This window comes from Barbatula barbatula, assembly GCF_947034865.1.
Source record: "Barbatula barbatula genome assembly, chromosome: 4".
Taxonomy (NCBI): Eukaryota; Metazoa; Chordata; class Actinopteri; order Cypriniformes; family Nemacheilidae; genus Barbatula; species Barbatula barbatula.
The window spans coordinates 4,598,825-4,622,762 of NC_136768.1; the positions used below are offsets into that span (position 1 = coordinate 4,598,825).

Below are 23,938 nucleotides of genomic sequence, written 5' to 3' on the forward strand. Positions count from 1 at the left end.
TTGTTTTTACAGATTATTAATTATTCTGGAGAAATGCACGTTCTTTAGTAAAAACACATAATCACATTATTAACTTGATTGTCGTACGGCTTGATTAAGTTTAGAATAAAACAACTAAACTGAACCTAGTATAAAGTATTCTTAAAATAATCGAAAGGCTATAAAATGTAATCACAGTTGTTTGCCTTAGAAAAAATCTAGTGGATAGATACTTCAAATATGTGAAGACAAAAGAAAATACATTTGCCACAGAATTTCACGATTTTTTTTATTTTGCACATGATTTAAAGCAATAATTTATTAATAGCATTAGATCTTTTCAAAATTTACATTTCAAGACTTTCAAACACCTTTCTTATGTCAGGTTTTTGGGCATACTGTCTGGCTGTATTGCCGGCATTGTCTTTGGTGTCTGAGAGTCCCAGTTGTAGTAGAGTCCTAGCCGTTTCTGCATGCTGGCCAATGCTTGCCATGTGTAGAGCTGCAAAACAGAAAAGAGCAGTTTGTACCTTGCATTAAAAAGTAATATCAAATTAAAGAGTGTTTTAATTTGGAAAGAAATGCGGTATTGTGAAACCACACAGTGTACAATGGTTCTACCTGATCTTTCTTTTGTGTCTCTAGCATGCAGATCGGCGCCAAGGGCAAGCAGATTTTTTACGGTACCCGTGTGACCTTCCTGAAAAATGAGATGAAAAAAAGATTAAAGTTTTTAAATTAAAGCTTATTAATCTTTACTGTTCTTCAATTGACCTTAGCAGCATAGTGCAGTGCTGTCAACTCCAGCTTTGTGGCTCTTGCGTTTACATCGATACCAAGATTACGCACAAGAAAACACAGCGCATCCTCCTGAGCCGTCACAGAGGCCTGATGCAAGGGTTGAGCTCCGAGAACATCAACCTCAGAGGCAGACGCCTATGCATATCCATAAACAGAAATATAAGCCATCTATCTGCCCTCAAGGTGTATATTAATATTGAGTCACTGCCTTACTTTGTGATTCTCGAGAAGCCATTTAGCTATAGCTATGTGTCCATTCCTTATGGCGTCCATAAATGGTGTGACTCCACAACTATCTTTCCCATCAGGCTCATATGAACACCTAACACGAAAACAGTATTAGCAGTATGAAAAGGGATTGTTGTTGGAATTTGTATTGTCTGTGTTTAGTATTGCTTTATGTACAAGTTACCTCTCAAGCAGAATCTTAACTGCATCCTCACAGCCATGCAGAGCTAGGATCAGATATCAGAAAATAATGACGATAGATAAATAAATGAATGCATGACACACAAACACAGAAGTCTGAAACTAACAAGGGATTTCTAGTGGTTGCCTACCAGCAGTGTGGAGAGGTGTCCTGCCAGTTTTACTCGTTGTCTTCCACACCTCTGGATTAGCCAGTAGGAGGTGCTGTATGATGCCTGGATCTCCTTCTCTGCACGCGATGTGAAATGCGTTCCACCCATCCTTGTTCTGCAACATTGGGTCAGCACCGTTATCCAGAAGCTCGGAGACGACGTCAAGGTTCCGTCGGGTACAGGCCATCATCAGAGAAGTCCTAGTTTTAGATGTATGACATTTATTACACGTGAAAAATCGCAGTGCATTTAAATCGACCCTTAGGAATCAACAGTCGTATTGCTCAAATGATTTTGCTCAATTGTTCAATTACTGAAAAACAGCTTTAGAAATAATGATTGATGACCGTTTCAAAACTTGCACTAATGTATTACATTGATTAACATCATCATGTGTTGAACAAAAAACATTTCCTTCGAGCCGGATTCGAACCAGCGACCTAAGGATGACAGTGGTTGTCCTCTACAGTCCTCCGCTCTACCAACTGAGCTATCGAAGGCGTTGAATGTGACTCCTCATATTGTTGACATATCCTACTCCTTGTACAATTTATCATTAAATGATAACGTACCAGTCAGCTTTCTTTAAACTGTCAATTTTTGTTCCTTTGGCAATGAGATATCTCACGCACTCAGAATGACCCATGGAAGAAGCCTCATGAAGAGCTCTTTTGTAATCGTTGTTGTACACCTCAATGTCCATGTTCAATTCGTCTACCAGATAACACAAAATGTCCACATGTCCATATCTCGCAGCATAGTGCAATAAAGTATCTCCAGATTTCCCAAAATGTGTATAAATGACAGACTGCGTGTTGGCGTGATCGTTGAGTTGCTGTCTAACTGGACACAGCTCTCCATGTTGAATTGCTTTGATTAAATGCTTTAATGTGCTTTCTTCCTCCATTTAGTTGAACGATAGAACGATAAACAAAGCACATTTAATTGCAATAAACGGCACCGAAACGGAGGAGGCGAGTATCACGAACCATAGAGAATCACTCTTCAAAATAAAAGCCCCGTTATTGTCATTTTAAAATAAATATTGATTTAAATGTATAGATAGACAGATGTTCACAAAACAAGTATTCTCTAAAGGAATTTTACATTATTTATATATTGACTTATGGAAATAGCCTTTTATTTGACTGTGCACGAGCCATAGAAAGAACTCCATTCAAAATAAAAGTCTCATTTCTACTTTAAAACTAGATAGCTAGATAGGCAGACAGACAAAACAGATACATAAGAGTTTACAAAATAATTAACCTCTGGGAAAACTTTACATATATTATTTAATATTTATACTTATGGCAATAGCTTTTATTACAGCACAATTTGCATAATTTATCAATACCGTTTGTGTACAACCACAAAAACCATGACAGTTTATTTTTTTACATTGAGTGGAAAACCAGACAGATTATACAAGCATATCTTTGTACAGTCAGCATACATATTTAGGTCTGATTGAAGCTTTATAATTTTTATCTGTTTGTAAATAGAATCTGGACACAAAAATAGTATGAACAAACCACCAACAAAACATGCAACATCCAAAGTGAAAACACCATACGTTTCCTGATTCTACTCGAGCCATTAAGGTCAGCTTCTGTTCTTTATTATACATGGTTACACATTTGTGTCTGTTGTGCGGGTCAAGTCCAGTTCATCGAGACTAGTATGGGGAAAGCTTTTACCATAGTGCATGTACAACATGTAACACACAGATCAATTCACAATCGCTCTGTTCCTTTCCCCACACAAATGCTTTTTTTGAACCACAAAACTAATAGAAGATCCTATTTGTACAAAAGAAAATTATTTTATTTACATGGCTTTTTTATTATTTTTTAGGAGTGAGGTGATGCGAGATGTGAGCATGCTTTGATTATAAGAAAGTGACTGTGTTTATTACAATGAATTAAGTAATATGTGTTAAAATGACCAATTGTTATATGATGGTTTGAACGTAAAAATTAATAAAACACATTCTGGGACATCAGAATATATTGTGAAAGCTGAGCATTCCTATAGCTAGTGCAATGAGTAAACTAAGATAGCTTGCTCTTCCAGACTGCAATGGCCCATGACGAACACAACATGACTAGTCTGCTATGATCTTGTAAACACTCAATTCTCAAAACTAGCGGTTAGTTACGTTTGGTAGGTTAATATCAACTTTTCTTTTTTTGCAAACTTCTTATTACGTGACCCCAAAATAGCAGAAATTGATAAAACAAGTATCATGCAAATTACACAACCAAATATAAAAACGAACACAACTTTTCACATGGAAAAACATACAAAAATAAAAAAAGGCCTTATTCATGATGCTTTATCTGTTCTCTGACCACTACATGATCGGTACACCAGATGTCTTTTAAATTGCATAGAATAACATATACAGAACCTGTGGATTTGGATAGTTTGGCACAGGTTAAAAATTGACTATATCAGGGTCTCAACCCTTAACCCTGGACAGTTAAGAGATTTCTATAAGCAGTGATGTGCCTGACGTGGAAAAGTTAAATCCTATGGGAATGTATGTGTAAACGGTTCTATCCACACTCATTTAAAATATATAGGTGATTACTCAAAAAAGCTATATGACAATAATGGCAATGGGTATTTATCTGCACTGAATGGTCATGTGGCCAAAGTCTGGAAAGTATGAGATGGTGTGCTCAGCATTTAAATGGAATTTGTGCTTTTAAACTAAAAACATGTAAACTAAATAGTATACTGCAGTTATCCATAATCATTTGTTAAACTTAAACATGAACATATTGTGATGTCATCACCCTGATCCTCATTGATATCGCACGTGATATAAGCATCATGCCTTTAAGAATAAAGATCAGCCTGCCATAGATCAGCCAATAACATTAAAGTATTACAAGGCTATTCACAAAAACCTGAGTGTTTAAGATTCTGTTTTATAATGAAACATAATAGAAATATTGTACAAGACTATGAGAAAACAATTCATCATCCAGACAGACATTACATTAGCCCATTAATTCTAATCTTTGAGAACCAAGAGGGACTGATGGGTATGCATTTGTGTTTTGTGTATTGACCGCGATAAATATACTCTTCTTTCTTGAGCAAAAAGCTACCAACCTCTACATTCTTTAACTGCTGAACATTAAGTGCAACTCGTATAACAAAACATTTTCGACCGATGCTGCAAATTGGAGATATGCTGTCACATTCATCAAATTAATTAACAAATCAAACCATTTAGCAAACAGGCTTATTTAACAATTTCTTTCAATTAATCCTATTCATTTCCCACAATGCACCATCTTTAGCTCAGCAGGATAAAAGAGAGTTTGTTTGACGTTTCATGGATTAGGTATCACACAGAAAAGGAATTCGTATTCTGTGAGTTTAAAGGATGAATTACCATACCAGCACAACAAAATCATCACAACACCCAATAAATCATATTTCATTCATTTAGATCTGTCTATAATATACCATAAAATACTCTTCTAGACCATTAATAATATGCTTTAAATATCTGTTCTGTCAACACATAGTAACGTCTGAGAGAAAGCAACGATAAATATCTAAAACTGAATTTGTCTCCATCATACAAAAATAATGTATATGATATCTGTCATCTGTAAATAATCACAATTATAACATCCTCATATGATTGATGCCAAACATTGGACTTGGTTCAACAAGTCAAAGAATAAAAGGAACAAATAACTAGAAGTAAACTTTCATTCTAGCATCTGTCTGTTGTGCCCCGATTTACACATTATTATACAATTATATAATACGTGTTCATAAAAGTGTGAGTAAGTGCGATTGTGGGAAAAAAGTATTCTTGTTAATGAGGTCTAGACATACGCTTGTTAACGCACACACTGGATACGATTGGCACCGTGAGAGCGTTTTCAATTTTTCACATGTTTCTTCTAACCCATGGTTTACTCTCCTGTAAACACTGTTATTCACCTGTTTCTCCATGGCTTGGGTTAACACCAGCACACGTGCCTGTGCAACCGAGAAGCCAAGTCTCTGCCTACGGATTCAACTAGAGTATGGCGGAGATAAGCGACTCCACTTCCTTATCTGTCCTCACGCCGCATCCACCCGTCTTCTCTAGGAGTGGATCTGAGCTGTGCTGGCCAGCAGCTTGTGCCAGCTTACCACCCGTTTACGCAGGTCCACCTTATCCAGCCACACATACGCCTCGCCGATCAGGGTCTTCTTTACGAACTTACCGCCGTTTGAAACCAGAAAGAGCTGCGGGGATAGGAATCGCATGTTTGAATGCATAACAAGTCAGGACATGTACATGAATGGAAAAGGCCCTAAAGGGACAATGAGCCTTATTGTATTCAACATGACATACTTGAATGGAATGACCAGTTGGATTCATGCAGAAGCGAAAGGTTTCGTTGAAAGAAGGTTCGCGATCATGGCGACACACTCTGGTCTTCTTCTTGATTATTCTCTTCTGAGTGGCCACATTTACCACATACAGCTTCACATACAGGTCTGCAAAAACATATCATAAATTGAAAGTCATTTTCAATGTACTATGTATGTTTAACATATGCGAATACATGAGTTAAAACTCCTTTTGAAGGCACTTACATACTGTTACTGCCTGACCAATATAATAGACCTGCTATTATAAGTAAGTACATATGTCTTGTGTCTTGTTACCTGGGAGGTGGTCAGGAGACTTGAATTTATAGGTGATGTTTCTGCACTGTAGGATCTCAAGGACCAGGTGTTCACCTTCGGTTTTCATCTCCTTTTTTAGGGCGATCTTGATCTCCCCCATCACCTGAGTTTTACCTGAAACACACACAGACACATCTTAAGATCTCAAAGTCAGAGTCAAATATGCTTTATTAACATCAGCTTTTACAATACTGTTTAACATTTAGAGTAACTTCCATAAAACAGTACTCAGTGCACAATTCACTTTGGTGTGTGTGTGTGTGTGTGTGTGTATAAAGTCAAACCCTTGTTGCAACGTTCACTCATTTACATTGACATGACATCCACACAAAAATCATGGCTGTCCTTCTGAAACCTTGGATGTCCAAATTCGTGGAAATGGAACAAACACTACATTTTAAATTATTCAAATCTCTAATGTCACAGTTGACAAGCCCTTTTTAATACTTTATATTGGTTGGATATTTAGAAAATCCAGTTACAAACAAAGGAAAAAATGTAAATCAAAAAATATGCAGATATGAGGATTCAGAAAAACAGCAGCGAAATGTAAAAAGGTCATGCAAGTATTACCCTCTGACTCGCCATGAGCAGATTTCACTGCTTCCGTGCCGTTTGGAATCTTTCCACTAAAAAATAAAACATCATCAGATTTCCACAAGAATGCCACAAAATAAGGACAACAGAACAAATAATTACAAAAAATAATAATTGTTTATCTTCATACCAACACCTTTACCAAAGTGAAGAAAATGTAATCTTAAATTGAACAATTTTAAAGGCATATTTAAAAAAGTAAGAAAAACACACTTACAATCTAGGAACCTGGAAAATGGCACTATCCACCGCATTGGTCACGCCCTCTTCATCCAACAGGCTAAAGGCACTGCCGCTCAGACCGCTGTCCAATGAAGCTGCAGTGACAGGAGCATCACCAGATCGATGGCTGCGGGATGCTGTTTTTGAAGTGGACTATATGAGTTGCATCAGTCACGTTCACTATTGACATAACTGTGTTGCCTGGCAACTATTGTTTTATAGGAAGCTGAAGGGGCAGGGGTTGATCTCCACACATTCACCCCATCAAACACACAGAAATGTAGATACTAGCGTAGCTGGCAACATTTAAAAAAAGCATGACAGTACACCATAAATGAATAGAAATATCACAGCACAGAGATATGCTAAGCACACGTCACACGACAGAAGCTGAAGCTTAGAAAGACAGAACATTTTAAAAATGTTTATTAGTAATTGGCATGTTTGTGCCTAAGTACTTAAATAACGCTAATTCTGTTATAGTTTTATTTTAAAAGATGAACTATTTATATTTGAGCAACTGGGAATTTTAAGGTGTTTTAATAATGTTGATGCATTTGGGATTGAGTGATGATTGGATGTGGGATGCGTGACATTTCTGCACGTAATTCATGCACACAGTCTTTCCAAACAGACTCGGCAACACTAATACCAGGCAACATACTAAACTATTTAGTGGTTATATAGTTAAGCATTTATGTTTGGTCCCGGTTTTAGCACGTTGCGAGCCTGTTGAACCAGACTGAGTCTCGCTGCATGAATTTCCTGTGAAGTGGCAAGATTGTCCTCGCTAGTTCCGCTACAGATGTGCGTTAGTAACTCAACATCCTCTCTCTCTCGCACATCGGCAATCATACGAGACGTCAACTCTCACCTCCGTCCGGCTGCGGCCTCTCTTCCGACAAGGCTTTCCTGAGGGTCAGGTGACGGCCGCCAGGGATCTCATTGGCCGGCGACTCGGACGGGGCTCTCTGAATGGTGAGCACACCGGGTACGCTGTGCCTGTGTTGCCTCGGGTCGAGGCGGTCGTTTTGGGCTGGGGTCGGATACCAGCCACAGTGGGGGGGAGGTCAGGAGAAGTGTGGAGAGGGGAGAAGGGGGACGAAATGGAGACTCAAAGTATGAACTCGTCACAACACGGACACCACCAGCTTTTACTGTAGGTCATAGTCACATGCAGCCGCAGCACGCACGCCCGGGCTTGGGCTCAGTGCGTCCACTGAGGTGCAGTGTAGGCCAGCGAGAGCCGCAGTGAGGGTGGAGGCAGGGTGGGATGGCGGAGGCCACATGCACGGCCGTCTTGGCGGGCAGAGGAGGAGCTGCTGAAAAGCCGGCCATTTGGGATAGAACACAACTCAATTGGACAAATAAGGAGGTGTATAAAAAAGAAAGGGGGGCTGTCGTTAGAGGCTCAGGTGGGGTAGGGCTCCGGTGGGTAAAACTTGATACTAAATGTGCTAACAAGGGATGTCTTATTCTGGTCTCTACATTTTTATAATGTGATAAGCTGCGCTGTTTTAACCTCAACCGTAGGAAATGCACAAGTAGTCCGAGATTTTGGCACGACTAGGTTTTGAGTTAGATCTTCTCACAGCGTTTGAGCGGTTTTAATTTGTGCTCAAAAGAACATTCTGATTCGAGATCTTATTAAAGGAGTCAAAGGTCCAGTGTGTAATTGTTGGTATGATCTATTGATAGAAATGGAATATAATATACATAGCTGTGCCTTAAAAGGTGTATAAAGAGCTTACACAATGAAGCGTTATGTTTTTATTATTCAATGACATTTCATTTTATTTTTATAAATATTTTATTTATTTATTAGCCAGACTAAAAATATATTACAAATAAATTTCAATATGGCTTCTGAGTTATAACTGTTGAAAAGTACGCTAAAACGTAATAAAAGGAACAGGACTGATCCAGTACATGTGTGTACCGGTAAGGAGAATGTGACGTGAACAGACTGTGACCACACAGGGGACCAGAGGAAGAGCAAAGGGAGAAAACAGAAAAGGAGGGAAAAAGGGGTGGTGAAAACAAACAGGAGGAACAGATGAGTGCGGAGGCAGCCATGCTGTGGAGGTTTTATTTGCGTCGTTTACTTGGTTGCTGGCGAGGCTGCTGGCCGGCAGCTTCGGATGTTGCCGCATTGTCAAGGTGTGCCCGGGCCGTGGCGCTTTTGCCGTGAGCATGGGGACCTCCATGGGGACGGGCTTGGCCCTCGGAGAGGGACGCCTTCGATGTGCTGGGGCTACTGTGAGATTTCTCAATAGTGGGCACCTGCGTGTCTAAAACAACCAGAACCCAATTATCACAAGGGCTGTTTCATTCTCTACTTTAGACTTATTGCTGTTTTACTCTGTTTATATTCTACATGAAGTACAAGTATTATTTATTTAGGTCATTTGACATTACTGAGTCTCCATGTACACTCGAGGTCATCTACTGTGCCCTAGTTAGCATCTGAACAGGCTGCTTCCTGGCTAAGTGGCCCTGTCACACCCTGCATGAGGTGGCTGAAGTGAAGCGCTGGTGAGCTCAGCGCTTTTGTGAACTGAACACACAAATATGGAGAGCAGGAAGCCAAAGCTAGGAAGCTTGAGTAATATAGGATGGAAAGATCACGTGAAAGACAGAAAAAGAGAAGATTGACTGGATAGAAATGATAGCAATAGAGGGATGAAGACAGTGCAGAAGACGAAGAGAGGAAAACATCACAACCGAAAGAGTGCAAAACATTATTTTTCATGATCAGTATATTTGTCATAATTCCCTAAAACAAATTTATATTAGAATGAAAATTAAGCAAGTACATTGCCTAAAATCAGAGGTTTGAGAATGTTTTTTCATGATGACCTTATCAAGATGCAAAAACTGCAAAGTTCCAAAAATGGCCAAAAGTTAGTAGGAGATAAAAGTACTTTTAGGATCTTTGTTATCTTTTAAAGATAGAATCCATAATCAAATTATTAACCACATAAAAAAATCTGTGTACCTTTATTTATAACAGTAAGCTTATAATAATTTATAATTGAACTGTCGGGTTTGTGTTCGAGCAAAATGTCGGCATTTGATATCAACTCACGTTTTTGATCAATTTGCCCGTGGGCTTAGAAAAACGTAACTTTATTAAAGTCTAAACAACCTTGTCTCGTGCTTAAGGATGTTTAGATATTTGTCCTGGAAAAATACTGATTAAGAAAAATAATTTCTTGCAGTGAAAGAGTGAGAGACGTTGCCGAGTGATGGCATGCCACGTTCGTTCCTACCCTTGGCAGGGTCGGGGAAGATTCCGTGACTACGGCTCTTGATGACGGATGATCTGGGCGAGTCGTCTTTACTGTGGCTGGAGGTTTTGGGCGAGTGCTGGCTTCCATGTCCTCCGTGAGGTTTGGGCGAGTGTTGGCGACCGTGTCCCGAGTGAGAACGGCGATGATGCTCACCGTCGCTCTGCTCCTTCAGAAGCAGCCATCGCGGGACGTTGTCCAGGTGAGACGTGTTTGACAGGTCAATCAGTACCTATACACACACAAAAAGTTTCATGAAATGAAACAATGCATTAATACAAGCTCAATCATTTTGTATATAAAAGACTATATTCAATGTATTTAAATGTAATTTAAATAAAAAAGGCATTATTTTTACATTTTTGACCAAATGTGACTTGTAGTCTTCTCCGTTTGTTAAAAAGTCTCTCACCTCTCCAAGAAAGTCATTGGCGGAGCTTTTGTCATAGTCCCACACACTGACCTCCAACGTCTTCTTCCTCAGCTAACCACACACAACACATCATCAGCATCTGCATCATCTGTATTTATGTAGCGTTTTCTATAAACATCCTTTAAACAAGATAAACTAAGATAAATAAAAATATTAGGTATACAGTAGACCCAAAACATTTATTTATTGAGTCTCATTTTCTTCATATTAAATATAAATAAGATCCCAAAAACATAACAAGATACACGAGTTTTATCCAGATGGTTGGGGGAATACAGTAAGTCTTCCTACCATCTTTCTATCTTCTGACTTTCTATCTCAATTAAAGCCATTCGCCTCGCATCAATAGTTCAGTTAAAACGTATCAATCACATCTGTCAGCTGACACCTCAGAGATCTGAAGACACTGAAGGAGATCTTTGGTCTTAATTAGGCTTAAAGACGTCTGGGAGACTTAAGACTTTTCTTTGTTTGCACCAAAGCCTTGGATTCTCTCGGAGGAGTCTGACATAATTGAAACCTAAAAACCGACGTGGATTTTTGACAGTAAAAAAGTACAAATCTCCCATCAAAGTGAAATCAGATTTCTCTTGGCTTTTCTGACATCTGATATGATGAAAGTGAAGTTTTCGGAGACAACGTATTGTTTTAAAGGTAATACAAATATAAAAACGTGAATCTCTGCATAAGCTGGTGATACAATTGCAATAAACACTTATTGTTCTACATCATATAACATTTTTAGGATGTTTTATAGCTAATAGGAATCAGAAGTCAGATACAAAAAGCATCACCTGTTCCAGGTGTATGTTTTTGTAGATGACAGTTTGGTTCCACTCCGGGTTCAGACTCTTCTGAGCGTGTTTGGTCCTTCTTTTATTCTCGGCACTGCAATTGTATAACACACCACAAGAGGTCATCCTGAGGCACGAGTAGAAGATCACAGACAGGTTTTTCAGTCAACTAAACACGCTTCACCCCCACAATGATGGCAAATGTTTGGTGTCTATGGAAAATGGTTTGCACGATGGAAGAATCCTAGTATAAGCCCACTTGTGTTGCAGTGACCTTATACATTGAGAAAATGATCAAATGTGTAATGATGAAACAAAAGGCAAATGAAGGCCCTGTAAATCAATAAAAGTGATATCATTTAGCCATTCTTGTCCGAGCACGGCCGAGAGTTGTATAATATGCTGGTACTATAGTAAAGAATCACATACCTGGCATTCTGCACAACCATGACCTGACTGTGAAGATCCAGCATGCAGCAAAAACAGACAACAACTGGTGGTGAGTGAAAGCCTGTAAGTGTGTGTGTGTGTGTGTATGCGTGTGTGTTTGCGGGTAAAGCTGTTTTATGCAGCAGCTCATGCATTCATGCCCTTATGGAGCAGAGAAATGGACAGCTCCAGTTCCCGAAGATTCATTCCAGGTACTGCATGAACAGATGAGTGCCAAGAAATGGTCCAATGCACACAAACACACACAACCATCGCTATCATTTTACACACAAACAGATCTGGCATTGATTTTCTCTATTGCTGACTCACTGCACACACACACACACACACACGCACACACACACACACACACACACACACATATATTTGAAAGATGCTCACAGCTAGGGTTTAGACAAATAACGCTCATCTTACAGACTTTGTGCTTATTAGCAAATTCCGCTTTATTTTTAAGAAAGTCACATTGGTGTTAAAAGAGATCTGAGGTTCATTTATTATGTTAGAATCAAACATCTAAAAACCTAACTAGCATGTCATGTGTTAACACTGTAACACTTCCCATTGCAGCTTATTCCAACCAAGAACCACCCAGAAAGAGAAACTGGTAAAGTTAACTTTTTTAAAGCATGACGTTTAGAGGTGGGCTCACTCTGAACAGTGAAAGTTTTAAGTTGAGTTTAATAACTACTTACCCTCTACCTGGCAGCAGGTAAACTTTAACAAATGGATCCGAGTAGCCATTATTGTCCCGGGGTGCCAGATTCCGCGCTTGAAGAACGTGGACGATGAGATTGCCCAGCTGTTTGTCATAATTTATCTGAAGCTGCAAAATGAAAATGAAATCATCCAAGTATGAAAAATATGTTCTATGATGTTGCGAAGATGTGTGTAAGAAGAAGATCGCTGCTGTCGGGTGGAAAACTTACATCTCCAGAGCTCTTTTTAATACGTTTCACTTGTTAAAAATTTGTAAAAACATATAAAGGCATAAAAATAAAATGATAAAAATCAAATGACAAGAATCAAGAAATATGGAGATAAGTCCATCTGACAACGTTGATGTTTTTTACACATATATATTTAATATATAAATGTAAAAGTTCCTTTACAAAAACTGATTTATTACTTTGTTACAATATATTAATTTTCCTAAATAATGTTTTTATAGCGTTATGTTTTTGTGCTTTATTGTGCTAGTAAGCTTATCATTACTTAACAAAAACAACCCAACTGCCATTTAATTGATATTATTTGAAATGCACAATAGAAAAACATGATATTCTTTATGCTTTTGGAAAAAAACTCTTAAAACGTATCTATAGCCAAAAAATCTTTCAAAACTAAAAAACACCATACAGGTTTTAAGCATACAGGTATTTGTAAGACATTTCTACCTGGATCTCTCCTGATACTGGGTGGGACTGAGTTTTTGCAGCCTCAGAGCTCTAAAAAAAGCAAAATCTCAGCATTATAAGTAATATAAGCATCATACGAAAATATATGCATGCTTGCATGTTTCATATGAGCTCGCCGGACCTTGCTGTGGCGTTTCTTGCTCACAGAAGGGGACCCGGGTTGGCCGGGGCTCGGAACTGCACTGGACCCGGTTGACGCTGATGGCTTATCCAGCGCTGACGTAGATGATGACGGCACCTGCTGCTGAGACACTTTCTGCAACTCTGCAGCCAGCTGCTTAGGGTCCACACCTGGGGAGCGTGGAGGTCTGTCACCTATATATTTAAAAGTGCAAATCATTGTTTAGCGACTATAGAGCCATTGAGGTAAACCAAGACATTGACATCAGATGTGGTGTGTTCTCACCTTTGGTTGGATCTTGAAGGTCGAGGTGAGAGCTTTCAGAATCAGAAAGCATGTTTAGGTCTCTAGAGATGGAGAAGATAGAGTTTCGAGAAAGACACAACAAAGCGTTCAATTCAATCAATGACAATGCAATTTGACAGTATAAGTTGAGAAATTGCACCCATAAGAACAAGTGCGAATGTGAATCCGACACTCACAGTCTGATACAAATCTCTGCCTCTCCGACCTGATGACCAACCAGACCCTGGACTTCCTCGTACGTCTTACCGGTCAAGGAAATGCCGTTCCACTCCAGAACTTGCATTCCTATGCAAACAAACAGAAGGTATAAAAATCGGCCAACGAAAGCGTTTAATTCTCTGCCAGATGGAGGACAAACTGTTCTACACACTGCAAATCCACACTTTCGGCTCTTAAAATATAACTTGTTATTTCATAAAAAACCCTGTGATAAAGGAAGTGAAAAGCTCACGGCAAACACAAACTCATGCCCAAACCACTCCGATGGTGCACTTACACAGATGAAAGCGTGTCTTCAGGTAGGCCAGGTAAGCTCTCTTTGGACGTTTTAAAGCTCCTGCTTTACGGTTGATGCTTGGGGTCCCTGGAGGTCAATGTTTATGGTGTGTGTTATTTATAAATGCGTGTTATTTTCATTAACGTGGTTAAACGTTATAGTGCAACCGTGCTGACCGTATGTATACACCAAGCAAGAAGAAACATTTGACATTTCACGCTTAAAAAGCTTTAACTCCTTCAGAACAGACGGGACAAGAGAGAAGACAAGAGTACGCTTGAGCGGATTAGATAAAATCAAATGAATGAAAAAAAGAAACAGATATTAGAAAACTAGAAAAGATAAGATTAGACGAGAAGATGAAGGCAGAGGAAAGGAAAGGAAGGAATCGCCTAATACGAAGCAATTTCCTAAGGGGTGGGGGGGAGTAAGACAGATGAGAAGTGTCGGTCCTAGTCAAAGCTCAAAATGTTCTCCCACAATGCCCAGCTGATGTATATGGCCTCATAAATAAGCTTCTGTACGGACAGTCCCTCCACTCCCTCCAGCTTCACTTTCTCATTCGCCATCCATCCCATAAATTACCACCTGCAGAAAGCAGCACAAAAGCGGGGGCCAAGCAGACCTAATTTACAACATGCTCTCGCCCTCTGGGGAAAGCAAGCGTTAATGTCTTAGTCACAACTGAGATCAATAGAGCTTGTAAAATTCAGCTCTATCAAAATGGCTGAAACAGTCTATCAAAAAGTCAACAGCAGTCATGCGATTGTGAAAGTCTGTGAGAGGTTTCTTCCAAGATGAGAAAGTTTAGCCGTCAGCCATCATTTTGTGAAATTGTCACAATGGGGTCAATTCCAACTCTGTAAAGTGTACAGTTACATAACCGTGTTTTAAAATATAGCATTAAACCACAAAAACTGTTTCAGACAATTTCAGTGCAACTCTACAGAGGCATCACAGTCCAAGTTTCGATATAAATATAACTCTCCTCTCCTTTACCGGCAGCTTCACTATCATTTGATCCCTAAAACACCTACGCTGAAAACGCACACCGTGTAGGAAACACACAGTCATGAACCTTCAATTTGATTAGATTTTCTCCCTTCATCGCTCACATCACGAATGAGTCATTCATGAAGCCCGGAGGTGAGGAATCGTGCGGTTCAGCATCGTTTGTTTCTTGTCTCCTACTCTGAAATATCACGTCAAATCGTGACCCTACGTGCTTCTCTCTCTCAGCAAGTCTGTGAATTGATACACCTCTGCAGCTCAAGCAAAACCAATGAACCCCCAAAAAAAGGTTTTGAGAGAGTCGCTTACCTTCCACAATTTTTCCTGTCTGCTCTGCAGCTCCTCCAGGCAGTACCTTGGCTACGTAAGCACCAATGTCACCGCTGCTTCCCGGCACCTCTTTTCCTCCAGCTATGCGGATACCTAGTCCGTTACCTGTAAAGAAAAAGCATTTAAGCTAGTCACAAAAAAATAAACACAAGCACATTTATGAATCTAGTTTAGTTGGCTGTAATTGGCGAAGTGCTGCTATTCACTTTGTTCAGGGTTTCTAGGCTTTTGGCCAATCAATTTCCATGACTTCTCCATGACCTTGTACGATGTACGATTTTACTGGATGGCACTTTTAAAAAGATTTCCTGATTTATGCCACAATTGCATTTATATCTCAGTTAACAATGCTCGAAATGAATATTATTGTTGATTTGATTTTTAGCACCATTTGAGCAACAACACTATTTTCATGGCAAAAAATACAGAAATTCATAAATAAAGAAATACGAGAGATGTAGAAATAAATGTAGAATTACAAAAATTGTAGTTGGTATTTTTGAGTATTTAGTTCTGCATGAATCTATTTCTACAGTATTTATTATATATTTATTATATTATATAACTACTTAGTCATTTCTCATCCTCCATCGAAAGACAGTCATACAAGTTTGAAGCGACTTGAGTGTTAGTAAATGATGACATTTACATTTTTGGGTGAACTATCCCTTAATAATATTTAAAAGATTCGATTACTGTGCAATTATCTCAACAAAAATGCAGAAGGTTTGGTATTCATTGTTCTGTGCTAAAATTTCAATAGCTTTTCCTTGATGTTAAATTTTACAATGAGAACCATGTTTGTTGTGTGACAAGCATCCTGCAACTCACAATCCCAGTCCAAGACCCCTCCATCAGACTAATTACCAACGTACACATTACCTTAATTACAGTGCCACAAATGTACCAGCCACTGCTCACTTGCTTAGCTTTTCATCTCGTTTCTTAAGGCGCCTGTTTGTGCGATGCTTCCTAATTACGAGGATAATCCGATGTGGGTATTACACGCCATTTTGAGCTTTGATGACTGATGGAGCTGGAGGAATGCCAATCTGCCACATCGCTGTAATGTCTGCCCTGTTCTAAAGCTTCGAGCAAAGAGAACACATGGGAGAACCACACCTACAGGACTGTCTAAAATACCAAAGCATAAGGAGGGGTTGTTTCCTTGCCGTTTTGCTCAGCTGTTGACATCACGTGTGTAATGATGTAGCAAAGCATTGCACCACAAGAGGACGCTGAAGGCAAATTGGAACAGTGTTAATGTGTCGTCTACTAGCAGCCATAAAATGACTGTGCAAACAATCTCAGCATGTTGAATCTGATGTTTGGGTAGACATAAGCCTCGGGCGTCTCCCCATGCGGGTCTGGTAGGCGAACAGATTCTCTTTTATCAGGGGCAGCGGCCCGAAATGTCTGTCTGCTTTGTCCGAACATGTCGGTGAGCCAAGCCGCACAGCACTTTGGGTTGGATTGGTTGCACAGCTTACCTGATACACTACGATCTTTAGGATCCTTCTGTAGTTTTAGTTTGGTGTGAGGAAACGGGAAGTGTGAAGATTTTCCCTAAAGGGACAACACAAAGCAAAGTCAGACCTAATAAACCAGATACATGCAACACATCCACATTTACAGTGCATGTAACAGGATTTCATATTTAATTTTCTGGGGTTCGCCCATAAATAAACATTATGTTAGCATTTATTAAACCCCATGCTATTCAGAACTTGTGTAAAAGTCTGTGGAACACAAAACAAGAGAAATGTCTATGTGGTTTTGTGTCCATAAATGGCAGTCAATGGGGGGCCAATTTAATTCAATACATTTTATTCAATGTTTGTGTAGCATGCTTACTACCAAATGTGATTATTCACCTGTCTTCGATCCACCCCTTGTCCGTTCTCTGCGCGTCCATCTCGAGGTTTGTCAAACCAGTCAGTCTCTTCTCGGCGCAGTTGGTACGCTTCGGAAAACAGATGGAAATTAAAACTTTACAGTCCTGCCTGTCAGTCTGTTAAAACTGTAAACGTCCTACAGTTTGGAGATATGATATCAGCTGCCAGTGACAGCGAAGTAAAACAAATGTACTAGTTTCAAGCATGCTGAAAGACCAAACAACGTAAAGCTATCTGGGGCAAAAAAGGAAATAGTTCTACAAACTAGAGGAGTTATTTTTGCATGCAAACTTAAATCAAAATAAAGCCTGAGGATACAAGATTTAGATAATATTGTTAGGAGTTTTTCCCATGCGACTTCTGTAACATTTAAAGCAAGTCAATAAGATCGGTGACTCTACTGTCTTATCCGCAACTTCAGTTTTTATAAATGCTTAATGATAGACAGAAGGTCTGATGATAACTTGGCATGCCTGAAACGTATCTCTCATCTACAGTGTTGGAGAAGGGAGTTTAATAGGGTAATTGCCAATCACATTATGTAACATTGATTCGTTGAACACCAACAAAAGGTAACAAAAATCTGATGTGTACTTGACTTAATTGATCCTTTAATTCTCTTCTTGACATTTATTTTGGTTATACATCCTCATAGACGGATGAATAGGTGACCTTGTGTTATCAAAACAAACAATTTGAGAATATACAGACCTGACATTCAGATGTAGAATGACATGACAGATGGAGATACTATTAGTGTATATGCAATGTGGAGACTAATTCTGACAAATATTTTTTCATCAAAACGTCTGTGCTTGTATTAGATTTGATATGCAAAATTATGACTAGGAATGCTGTTCTGTTCGTCCAATTGCAACAGCTGAGAAGGCGAGTTAGTTTTCAAGTGAAAGCGGTGCGAAATTCCAATTGAATCGCAGATGCGAGGGCTGCATTCACTAATGCAGCATAACATCAGCGTGCAAATTCATCACACTTCCTGCAACATGTTGTTATGGAGATGAATTTGCTCTTGATTCGGTTCATGGGTGATTGGCAGGTGGGTGGTCATGGGAGCGGGAGGTGTGGGGGAGACGGTAGGCGTGCAGGAGTTCTAAGGTGGTTATACTCTACCGTTAGTGACATTCTCATGTGAATTTCCTGGATCGTCTCTGTTCAAACCCACCAGGGATTCACTTAATGCTGTAACCAAGGCAAATGCATTTACTTCCAGATGGCACATATGATGAGCGCATCATATGCTGCTAAATGTATGGTGACAGTTACTTTATAAACGAAACAAAAATACATGTTATTTCAGGTTTGAGCTTCAGGTTGTGCGGCTTTGGATTCTTGTAACAACTACAAGTATGTGTTTTGAAACACATAGAAGTAATGTTTATGTTTTTCATGCACATTTATGTGGGTAAAGGCACAGGCCATGCACAGGCAACCATGTTACACATCCACATTAAAATAAGACACTGTAAAATTCATGATTTATTTTTTGCTGAGCAAAAGCATAGCCCATTCTATCTGAAGGCATTTAATAGCTCTTGAAAGCACAAAAGCAAGCAGAAGAACATGCAGGAAATGAAAGATTTATTTAAACAGACAGGAAGAGACGTGCACAATGCTGAACATTTAATAAACATCAAACTTGTTCACAGAAATCGAACATGCAATAATTATTATTGACACACACATGAACAGACCATTTAATTACTTCACAAATGTTGTGTATGCGCTATAACCTTTCCCTGTGGAAGGGAACTAAACCATCTTTCAATAAATAATTCATATATCACTAAAATCTAATATCTGGCTTTACATAGAAAATATCTAAATAATACAGGTCATATTGTGTATTTTTACGAAATATAATTCATTCAAACTATAAAACGAATTTTTAAAGATTGTGAAGTTTTATGACAGATGCATAACCATACTGAGAAGAAAATGCTAGAAGGCACTTTTTGATAACTTAAAGGTGGCTAATCAACAAAATATGATGCTCTATTGTTTACAAGTTCTATTGTTTCATTGATCTCATCCAGAAAGCATATGCAATGTAAACTTAACATGCAAAGACTGAAAGCACGAAGTACAAATGTGTGCACAGAAGAAAAGGGCAGTCAGCAAAGAAATCACATGCAAAATAGTGTTGGAAGAAAAAGCTGTTAGAATGAATTCTTAAACCATTATTGTAGCATAGAATGACAAATCCAAAGAACTGATGCCTTCACATAGTCATGAGCAAGCACTTACAAGATGAGACATACATGAATAAAAATCTGTGTATGAAGTGTCACTCCAAATGACAATCTGCTGACAAACAAATTACCTTCACTATCTGACATGTTGCCCTGCAGATCGTCCATTAGCACATAGCTACGTCCTCTAGACGGATCATCTCTGAGATGTTGCTGTTGAGGATCCTGGAGAGAGAGGCATGATCCAAACTGATCACGGGAGTCTGCAGATATGGGAGGGAGAGGACCTGCGGATGCTCGTGCCATTCCCATCGGCTGGCCCACTGGACTAAGCGGGCTCTCTTCCTCTGAGTTTTGTGCCACGATTGGGATACGTCCGCGTCCACCCTGTCCAATGGGCAAACTTGTAGGTTTTGACCTGCCTGATGGAGTCTGAAAAGCTGAGGTTTCTGAGGATGGGTCACCTTCTGCTTTGAGTCTCAATGAGGAGCTTGACGTGTCTCTTTTAAGGGACAGGTCAAGGCCGTACACAGAAGATGGTCTAGAAGAAGGACGTGATCTGCTTCCACTGGGATAAGCGGAGTCTTCTCCCAAAGACCTCATACCTGGGCTCAGATTCAGGCTTTGGCCCAAATTGAGTGATCCTGCCAAATTGGCCCCAAGTGTGGACCCCAAGTATTTCTGCTGTTCAGCAATATTCTTTCGTAAACCAAAAGTGATCTCATCCTGTAGAAGTCTGCTTGATCTTGGAGAAGCACTATTGGACCCCAAGTAGCTACTATAGTCTGTTTCTAGACTTCTGCTATCCTGGATGGAGGAATATTTGCCAATGTTGCTGGTGTTTTTTTGTTTCTGATAGAGCACAGATGTTGGGAGTTGCTTGGCAGCCTGCTTTTCTAATGTCAATCTACTGATGCTGTACTTTTCTGTTTTAGGGAAGGCTCTGTAGGCTCCACTGGACACTCCAGTGCTGGATGTATAAGAATGGGAGAGTCCAGCAAGTTGTTCCAAGCTTTCAGTGCCCCCTGTGCTTCTTCTGAACTCTTGCTTCAGTTGCTGCTTCAAAAGCTTCAGTTCAAACGGTTCTTCCATCGGGTCATCTTCATCTTGGGCTTTACCATACGAGTGAATTCTGGAAGATGTGCCCAGGTAGTCTGTACCGACATCTGCAGCAGTACGTCTCAGAAGTCGCTCTGCTTTGGCCAGCTCCCTCTCATAGCTGGTGGATGAAAGGCTACTAGTGCTCTTTGTAAGTTCCGCTGTGTCCTCCAATAGCATATAGCTCCTTGGTGTTTGATGATGTTGATCCAAGTCTGCATAGAAGGAGTCTGCAGACACATTGGACATTGGACTGACTGCCATGCTTCCAGCACGGTCCTCTAAGCTATGCAGGTCAAGGTGGTTGCTATATTTTCCTCCCAAGTAAGATGAGCTGTCATAGTTTGTTGCAATTTTAGTGGAATCAAGTTCAGAGAGGAGAGCAGCTTGTTGCCTAGCTTTTTGTTGCAACAGGAGCATTTGGTGGTAGCTCTGTTGTTGTGAGGCAGTTAGAGAGGGAACAGAAGAGTAGATGGACTGGGATTGGTATGGCGACTGAGGCTGGTACAGAGACTGCTGGTACTGTGGGTACTGGAACTGGGAATATTTTCCGTACTCGTGTTTGGTCTGTGGAGGAACAAAGTCATCAAGTTCTGACTGTGGTGCAGTACGAGGTCTGTCAAGCCCATGACCACCAACTTCCTCTCCACCTCTTGTCTCACGAATGTTACTCACCTCACTGTCAGACATGTAGTCACGGTCCTCTGCAACACTTTGTAAATAGGCCCTTTCTCTCTTCTCCCTTTCTTTGAGCAATGCATCCTTTCGCCGGTTAATTCCCATTTCCAGGTAACGTAGTTTGGCATCAATCTCCTTTTCCTCTTCATCCAGTTCAGCTTGCTTTTTACGCAGTTTAGAGGATTCTCTTTCAACAAGGTCCAGCTCACGGTCAATGTCCTGGAGGATCTTTGCACGTGCCATGTTAGTGTTCCGGCAGAGGCGCCGACGAGCTGAGCCAGTGCTGTAGGCTGTTTGGCCAGCATTAGTGGCTTCTTCCTCTGAGGGTGGGTTGGGAAGTGTCCTCTTAACTTTCTTTTGGGTGCCAGATGGAGTTCCGCTAGGAGAACCCTTTGCCTTTGAAAAAAATCAATCAATAAATCAGTACCAATGATAACAGAAATAGAAAAATCCAAATAAAATAAAAAAAATTGTTCTTAGGAATAAGTAATTACAGAAATTGTACTAAATTAAAGCTGGTTTCACAGAAAAAAAATCCTACAGTTTCCCCAGTTTAACATATACTCTGTTTCAGCTGTGCTGTTGCAATGACTCAAGACAAGCATTCAATAAGCATCCCAAATATTTGACAAAACAGCAAGCATCTTAATGAAACCAGGCCAGAATTTTTTATTTTTATCAAAAAAGTACTTAAGTGGTACTTTTGATAAAAAATCATGAAAATCTTAAATTATAATAACATAACATATTACAGACAATGTTAAAAATGTAAATGAATGCTTGACTTCACATTTGTATTTAGTAATGAATTATGGCATAAACATAACACTTAGAAAGATTATGTATACTCACAGAGTAGCTCTCAGAATACTGGAAATTTGGTGCAGCCCTTTCCTCTGCAGTTGGGCTCATGGGTTTGGGGTCAGACATTGACCTCTGTATGACCTTGGGAGCCCTAGGACTTGGTGGGCCTTTGGAAAGATCAGTGGCAGAGTGTATCCTTTGTGGGCTGGTCTCTCCAAGGGATTTGTCATAGGACAGATATTCAAGGGACTTGCTAGGGGACACACAAGGGGAAATGGGAGAGTAAAGTACTTTTGGGGATTTGGGTGGACCTGGGGCAACCTGAAGAGTAGAGGCATCTGCTTTGAGGTGAGGGGACTGGCCTATATCAAGTGGAGTGGGGCGTCTCCTTGGAGAGGACGTTCTGTCAGAATCAGGATAATCTACTCTGGCTTCTACCTGCACAGAGTGCCCTCTAAGTGTTCCCAAGGAGTCTGTTTGTACAGAGATTTCGGTAAGGGCCTGAACTGAAACTCCTCCTCTTTCACCTGTGCCATTTTTACCACCACGTGGTCTACTACGCCTCCCTCGAGCTGGAACTTCCCATTCATCCTGGTCCTCATCATCCGTCTGTACACAGCTATCAACACTTTTCTTTGCACTTTTCTTTTTCCTTCCTGCAGTGTAAGCCTTTTCAGTCTCATCCTCCTCATCTGTCTGGCAGCCACTGTCCATCTTCTTTTCTCCTACAACAAGAGCCTCTGGCAAGATCTCGCCTGGATACATCTGTCTGAACTTCTGTTCCTCCAGCTGTTGTCTGAGCTGCTCTTGAAGCCGCTGGATCTGCTCTAACTGCTCCTGCTGCTGAGCGTAAGTTTCCTTTTGCATTAGGAGATGGGCTTGTCGCTCTTCTTCTTGCTGACATAATATTTGTTGTTTCATGCCCTGAAGTTCCTCCAGTTCTTTCTGTACCAGAAGCTGTTCTTGCTCACGGAACCTCTGGATCTCATGCCTCTCCCACTCAAGTTCTTCTGCAAAACGTTGCTGTTTCAGCTTCTCTAGTTCAAGAAGCTCACGCTCCACCTGGTATTGTCCATCTCCCGGAACCATGGGAGAAGACAGAGCCTCTAAGGAGGCTGCAATTGCCTCCAATGAAGCATTTGTGTAAGTGTCTAGTCCTGCCACTGTGGTGGCAGTAGGAACTACATCTGAGAGAGATGTGGAAAGACCAGCCTTTGAAACACCAGCCTCCAGATTCAAGGGTAAGTCGTTTGGTTCCACTGCTGTGGTTACAGCAATGGTTGACAGAAAACTGTGAGATCTAGTGAGAGGCTGATTCTGTAGAGTTGACAATGATGGCATAGTATCACTTGTGTGCATACTTGACAGGGAATTGTAAGATGTACTGAAGATAGAACCAGGCTGGGTGGTTATGGCATATGTTGATGGGACAGGTGCTGCTACAGAAGAATAAACAACACCATTTGAACATCGTAGGACACTGGAACCTCCATAGTGGGTTCCAACTGCTGAAGTAATCCTGGCTTGTGTGTATTGCGGAACTGTCATTCCAGAGCAGACTCCTGTTGCTTTGTTCGTGTAATCCACAGCTTCACCTGTTAAAAGTTCATTCTGTGAGATCATCAGCACATAAGAATAGTGCAATGTTAACAACACCGAGATAGCCATGCACCATCCAAAGGATAAAAAAACAAGCAAAATACCATTGAAAGGC

The 23,938-nt window shown here is 40.2% G+C and overlaps 2 protein-coding genes across 2 annotated transcripts in view; both read right to left on the bottom strand.

Moving 5' to 3' along the window:
• Nucleotides 1-251: 251 nt before the first annotated feature.
• Nucleotides 252-2,380, bottom strand: ankrd16 (ankyrin repeat domain 16). The gene is made up of 7 exons (XM_079455356.1): nt 1,934-2,380; nt 1,341-1,561; nt 1,193-1,235; nt 994-1,102; nt 754-915; nt 601-679; nt 252-481 (listed from the first exon to the last, which is right to left on the bottom strand). The coding sequence occupies exons 1-7, from the start codon at nt 2,266-2,268 to the stop codon at nt 327-329; spliced, it is 1,104 nt and encodes a 367-aa protein (XP_079311482.1). The 5' UTR covers nt 2,269-2,380; the 3' UTR covers nt 252-326.
• A 3,103-nt stretch (nt 2,381-5,483) lies between these two features.
• The window catches only part of pcloa (piccolo presynaptic cytomatrix protein a), a gene marked incomplete at its 3' end in the record, with an annotated part of 40,946 nt that continues 22,491 nt past the window's right edge, over nt 5,484-23,938 (bottom strand). The window contains exons 6-27 of the mRNA XM_079454430.1: nt 22,273-23,821; nt 19,776-21,816; nt 18,566-18,634; nt 17,414-17,502; nt 17,030-17,105; nt 15,519-15,644; nt 13,879-13,987; nt 13,682-13,743; nt 13,397-13,590; nt 13,255-13,305; nt 12,553-12,683; nt 11,840-11,866; nt 11,411-11,504; nt 10,596-10,667; nt 10,166-10,415; nt 8,999-9,184; nt 7,768-7,929; nt 6,889-7,030; nt 6,648-6,703; nt 6,054-6,188; nt 5,737-5,882; nt 5,484-5,627 (exon numbers count right to left, since the gene is read on the bottom strand). Coding sequence (XP_079310556.1) covers nt 5,484-5,627; nt 5,737-5,882; nt 6,054-6,188; nt 6,648-6,703; nt 6,889-7,030; nt 7,768-7,929; nt 8,999-9,184; nt 10,166-10,415; nt 10,596-10,667; nt 11,411-11,504; nt 11,840-11,866; nt 12,553-12,683; nt 13,255-13,305; nt 13,397-13,590; nt 13,682-13,743; nt 13,879-13,987; nt 15,519-15,644; nt 17,030-17,105; nt 17,414-17,502; nt 18,566-18,634; nt 19,776-21,816; nt 22,273-23,821 — 5,911 coding nt within the window. The remainder of the gene's footprint in view (nt 5,628-5,736; nt 5,883-6,053; nt 6,189-6,647; nt 6,704-6,888; nt 7,031-7,767; nt 7,930-8,998; nt 9,185-10,165; nt 10,416-10,595; nt 10,668-11,410; nt 11,505-11,839; nt 11,867-12,552; nt 12,684-13,254; nt 13,306-13,396; nt 13,591-13,681; nt 13,744-13,878; nt 13,988-15,518; nt 15,645-17,029; nt 17,106-17,413; nt 17,503-18,565; nt 18,635-19,775; nt 21,817-22,272; nt 23,822-23,938) is intronic.